Raw genomic sequence first — 6,000 nt, 5'->3', positions numbered from 1 at the left:
TCCGGGGCTCTCAGGTTGGAGGGTCGCACACACAGAAACAGATAAGGCCTCACGTCCAGCATGAGGGAGATCTGGGGCATCTTTCCAGCCCCGGCACCGGCGGGGCGCCGGTCCGGAGCGCGCAGCTCCTTGCAGGGCGGAGGGCGGCGCGAGGGAGGGAGAGAGGGAAGGGAAAGGCGAGCGTGAGCTGCCTCAAATGCTTGGAATAATTCCGCTTCCGTTTGGAAAGCCGCAGCCTCAGTCCCGCCGCGTCCGCCCAAGCGCCAGCTCCGCGTCCCGACCGGCCCGCGGCTGTCCGCTCCGCCGCCATGGCCACCTCCCCGCAGAAGTCGCCGTCTGTCCCCAAGTCCCCCACTCCCAAATCGCCCCCATCCCGGAAGAAAGACGACTCCTTCTTGGGGAAACTCGGAGGGACTCTAGCCCGGAGAAAGAAAGCAAAGGAGGGTAAGTGCGGCCCGGGCCAGCGAGCCGCAGGGGCTGGGGGGCCGACGGGCCGGGGCTCCCGGGGCTGGGCGGGAGCGCGCCGCGGGTGCCCGGCTCTGGGGGTGGGGGGAGCGGCGGCGCGGGCGCGCGCGCTGCGCGGGAACATCCCGGGGGGACGGGCCTAGTGCCCGCCCTGTTCCGAGCTCCAGGGGCGCTGCCCTCTGGGGAGCCGAGGCGATCGGATAGGGCCGCCCGGGCCTGGGATCAGGCGACGCCTGCGCTGGGCCGGGGGCCGAGGAGGTGGCAGGGCCCGCCAGCCCGGAGGCGGCGTCTTCTCTTAGGCCTCAAGTCCCCGCCTTCTCCGCGCTGAAGGCTGGCACTTCCAAGTTTCTGCTGCAACTTTTCTGGGCGCCGTCACTCTCACTCTTTGCCTTCATTGGTCTTTGAAATCAGATCATTTGCTAGACCTGCTGAAGTGTGCGGATGCAACGTTGGTCTCTGGATCTTTTGTCCATCCCCAGGGCTCTGTTGGGTAGATCTCGACACCAAATGTTTGTTGAATGAATGAGTGGAAATCTGGCTGTCCTAGTGGTCCCGCCGCGTGATAAATGATAAAGTTGCACTCAAGACGAAAACCTCGATTAAACACACAACAGAAGCATCCTGGGCTGTGACCTTTTTGTGAACTCAGGAATTAAGGGCCCTTGCAAAAACCATTTCCTTTTTCCCACCAGGGTGAATTGAGGCGATCTCATTTTTTTCCAGGACCATGTCCCATGGGCAGATTTTGCATCCTGTTTGTTTGATTTTTTTTTTTAGTTGATTTACAATATTGTATTAGTTTCAGGTTAGCATAGTGACTTGCTGTTTTTTCAGATTATATTCCCTTGTAGGTTATTACAAGATACTGGATATAATTCCCTGTGCTATACAGTATATCCTTGTTGCTTACCTACTCTCTATATAAATCCCATATTCTGTTAAACCCATACCCTCAATTTGCCCCTCCCTCCTTCCCTCTTCTCTTTGGTAACCACAAGTGTGTTATCTTCATCTTTTTTTTTTTTTCAGTGATTTTTATTTTTTTCCATTATAGTTGGTTTACAGTGTTCCGTCAATTTCTACATACAGCAAAGTGACCCAGTCACACACACACACACACATACATAGAGAGATTCTTTTTCTCACATTACCCTACATCATGCTCCATAAGTGACTAGATATAGTTCCCAGTGTTACACAGCAGGATCTCATTGCTTATCCACTCCAAATGCAATAGTTTGCATGTATTAACTCCAGACTCCTAGTCACAAGTTTGTGTTCTATATCTGTGAGCCTGTTTCTGTTTTGCATATTCCATTCATTTGTGTTATTTTCTAGATTCCGCATGTAATTGAAATCATACTATATTTGCCTTTGGCTTACTTCACTAAGCATAATATTCTCTAGGTCCATTCACATTGCTGCAAATGGCAATATTTCATTCTTTTTTGTGGCTCAGTAGTGTTCCATATTATGTAAATATGTATGCCACATCCTCTTAATCCATTCGTCTGTTGAGGGGCATTAGGGCAGCTTTCACATTGTGGCTATTGTAATAGTGCTGCTACGAACATTGGGGTGCATGATTTTTTTGAATTAGTTTTCATCTTTTGCAGATGTACTTTAGGAGTGGAATTGCTGGATCATATAATAGTTCTATTTTTAGTTTTTTAAGGAATCTCCATACTGTTTTCCAAAGTAGCTGTGCCAATTTGCATTTCCACCAGTAGTGTGCGAGGGTTTCCTTTTCTTCACATCCTCTCCAACATTATTTGTAGCATCCAAATTTTTATGTTGAATAATGAGGTGACAGTTTTTTGCAAAAGGTCTAGTGATTGGTGTGTAGAGTTGCTTAGTTAAAAAAAAATCTGTTTTTTTAGATTCTTCAGCGGTTTGGGAATAAATATTTGGAAGGTTGCGATGCCGAGATGTGAAATAAGTTTTATGTTCCTGAGTTATCTTAAAGCATGAAAAAGAACTGTGTTGAGAATGATCGAACTTGACACAGAGAACTATCCTGTATATTGAACCCAGAAGCAGCAAAACACATTCCTGAAGAGTTTCCACTGTGGCTCAGCGGGTTAAGAACCCACTGCTGTCTTCAGTGAGGATGTGGGTTCTATCCCTGGCCTTGCTCATTTGGTTAAGGATATGGCATTGGTGCAAACTGCAGCACAGGTTGCAGATGCGACTTGAATCCAGTGTTGCCATGGCTGTGGCGGAGCCTCAGCTGCAGCTCCGATTCTACCCCTAGCCTGGGAAATTTCATATGCTGCAGGTGCTTCCATAATAAATAAATAAAAAAAACACATTCTCAAAAATGTTTCCCCCCATTGTGGATATTTTGGTAAACCATTGTCTGTGTAGTGTGCAGTTGGTAACAAGAGGTGAAATCCTGGCTTGGAGAGTCCTATTCTAGTCTATGCCTGTAACTTTTTTCTGGGCTGTGCCCAGTATTTCCTATGGACTTCCTATAGTGTTCCTGGTGGGCTCTCTAGCTTAAGACTGGGCATCTCAGAATTACTGAAACTTGCCACCTACCAGAAACCCTCACCCTATTTTGCCAACTCTTTGGAAAAGATTACTTTATATTGAGTCCAAAGTTGGCCTCTCTGTATCTTCTACCATTGGGTTCATGCAGCCAGGAGAATGAGTGGGATGGTGGCTCTTCTCTTGTTCCAAGTGGACCAGTATATTTTGTGAAGTCCCTTGACCAGTCCAAACATCTTCTCTTCCTATAACTGGTTCTTGTAGATGGCTTCATGGCCTTTGGTATCCTGTCTTTTTAGTTGTAGTCAGGGTTCCTGCAGGAAACAGAAGGACAAGTTAGTTGGGATTTTGCAACTAATGTAGTAAAGGGATTATTTACGGAGGTGTGGGCAAGGATGAAGGGAACCTAGGAGGATGCTGAGGCACCTAGAAGTTACCAACAGGGGGAAGCAGTTACCACCCCTAAGGTAGAAGGGACAAGGGAGCAAACTGGTACCCAGTGAGAGCTGGAGCTGGGGAAGCAGGGGGTTTTTGACAGGAATTGTAGCTGTAATGGGACACAGCAACCATCAGAAATATGGAGATGGAGCAGGGAGACAGTGGCACTAGAGATACTCTGCATATTCTTTCTCTTCTTGCCCTTGAATCTCTTGCTGGTACTTCCCATTGGCTCAGCCCAGTGGGACGTCACCAGAGCAAAGGAATCTAGGTGATGCAATGCACAGGGGTCAGCTCCCTTAGGAGCAGTGCAGCAAATAGGTCAGAATGGGATCAGTGTGGAACAATGGAGAATAACTAGCAGATTCCCTCAAAGTGAGCTGCCCAGAAGTCAACATGGTATGATAGTGGACCAGTCCATTAGCTCAGGGCTGTCACCTTCTCTGTTCTAGCTTAGACACCGCCATTAATGCAGCTGAGGCTACTTTTCTTCATTCTGCCCACAGCATCACACATTATCTCTCGTTGAGCTCATTATCAGCTTACTCAAAGACATTTTAATGTGTGTTGCACCTAAATCATTCCCTTGCCTATCTTGAATTTGCTCAATTGGGTTTTTGAAACCAAAGTGCAAGATCTTATTTTTGTCCTTGTTATGCTTAACTGTCAAATCCTGATTCTGACATTCAGTCTATTAGCCAATCCAGGGAATGTAAGGGGATGAATGATAAGAGCACGTGCTTCTTCTCAAGGGGCCGCCATCACCCAGCTCCAGCTGCTTGCCGCTGCACATGGTGGTTCTACAAAGTTAAAGAGAGAAGTGGGGTTGGTCTGAAATGACCTGCTCTCGGTGAGCAGGTGCTGGGTCTCAGTGATCAGTACTTTCCCAGTCAAGGATCCACTAACCATCACTTTAGTAGCAAGAAGCGAAGTCTTACTCTGGATCCCGCATAAACTCACAGCTCTGTGCTTTGCAGAAACTACCCTCTTCCATGGTTCCTCTGTGTTCTAGAACCTCCCATTCTTCACGATTCCTCAAGATCATGGACATTGGTCTATATACAAATTACCCCAGTGCTTCAGCGTTGAATTCTCCTGGGCCCAAGGACTCCCATTCATTCATTTGATACCTGATATGTCCCACAGCCAGACCCATGTGAGTTAGAAGATTTAGGTCAATAATTTCACATTAAAAATATATTTTCCTAAGAAAACCTACTATGTACATTGTAGAATGACTAAGTCCTTTTATTATTTATTTATTTATTTGTCTTTTTAGGGCCACGCCCACAGCATGCGGAGGTTCCCAGACTAGGGGTGGAATTGGAGCTACAGCTGCCGGGCTACACCGCAGCCACAGCAACGCCAGATCCAAGCCGTGTCTTCAACCTACACCACAGCTCACGGCAACGCCGGATCCTTAACCCACTGAGTGAGGTCAGGATTTGAACCTGAAACCTAGTCGGATTCATTTCCACTGTGCCACAATGGGAACTCCATGTAAGTCCCTTTAGAATGTAGTAAAACTAATAATCATTCCTATGTTTTCATAAAAAAGCAGCATGAAGGAGGAAAGAGAAAATAGAGGCTAAAAGCATGGTCTTTGGGGCCAGATAAATTTGGGTTTGATTTCTGGTCTGGTTCTTATTATTGCTATTAACAAGTTCCTTATCACTATGACAAATTCCTTAAAACTTCAAAGCCTCTGATTTTTCATCCATAAAATGGGAATAAAAAAATTCCTTCTTTACATGGAGGCTGTGAGGTTTAGACAAAGTTTCTAATATGTAAGGCATAGCAAAATAATGATGGCTATTAAAATCGACAGTTCAATTTTATTTTATTTTTTTGTCTTTTTAGGGCCGCACCCATGGCACATGGAGGTTCCCAGGCTAGGGGTCTAATCAAAGCTATAGCTGCTGGCCTACACCACAGCCACAGCAACGCAGGATCAGAGCTGTTTTTGTGACGTACACCACAGCTCACAGTAATGCCAGATCCTTAACCTACTGAGCGAGGCCAGGGATTGAACCAGTGTCCTCAAGGATGCTTGTCAGATTCCTTTCCACTGAGCCGTGATGGGAACTCCCTGAGAGTTCAATTTGAAATAGTCTTTAAAATTTGAAATAGTCTTTTCATTACAGACTGCAAGAAGTCTCCACAGACTCTGCACATAGCTTAGTAACTCATAAACTATATGAAATCTGTGCAGCACATTTTGGTGGTTTTGGAAAGTAGGGATCTTTCTTTGCAGGTCAGATCATCCTGTTTCCCAAGATGTCACCTTGCAGCATTTGAAAATATCTAGGCCCATTCTCATGAGCTGTGGCTGCGTGGCTTTTGGTTTTCCTCTGTGGATCTTCTCTTTTGGGGTTTCCAGTTCCCATTGATGCTGTACATGACCCTTCTGTGCAGATTCTTAGGCTAGCCTTTCAGAGTCTACTTGCAAGGGCCACTTTTCACTTTGCTTCCTCCAGATCTGTCCTCAAGACCTGCTCTTTCCAGGAATACCATCTTGAGTTGCATCTGCCAGCTGAAGGTACCATGCATTAAGCCCACAGCAGTGGTTATTCTTGTGTTCTACCCATGTATTTATTATTCCTCTGA

General features: G+C 46.4%; 1 protein-coding gene across 1 annotated transcript in view; it reads left to right on the top strand.

The window, feature by feature from the left end:
* The window catches only part of PARVA (parvin alpha), a 189,022-nt gene continuing 183,152 nt past the window's right edge, over nt 131-6,000 (top strand). Inside the window, 2 exon segments of the mRNA XM_021083311.1 lie at nt 131-304; nt 306-444. Of these exon segments, the coding sequence (XP_020938970.1) occupies nt 197-304; nt 306-444 (247 nt within the window). The 5' untranslated portion in view covers nt 131-196.

The sequence above is a fragment of the Sus scrofa genome, chromosome 2 (genome assembly GCF_000003025.6).
Source record: "Sus scrofa isolate TJ Tabasco breed Duroc chromosome 2, Sscrofa11.1, whole genome shotgun sequence".
Taxonomy (NCBI): Eukaryota; Metazoa; Chordata; class Mammalia; order Artiodactyla; family Suidae; genus Sus; species Sus scrofa.
This window is presented reverse-complemented; position numbering and strand designations above follow the sequence as displayed.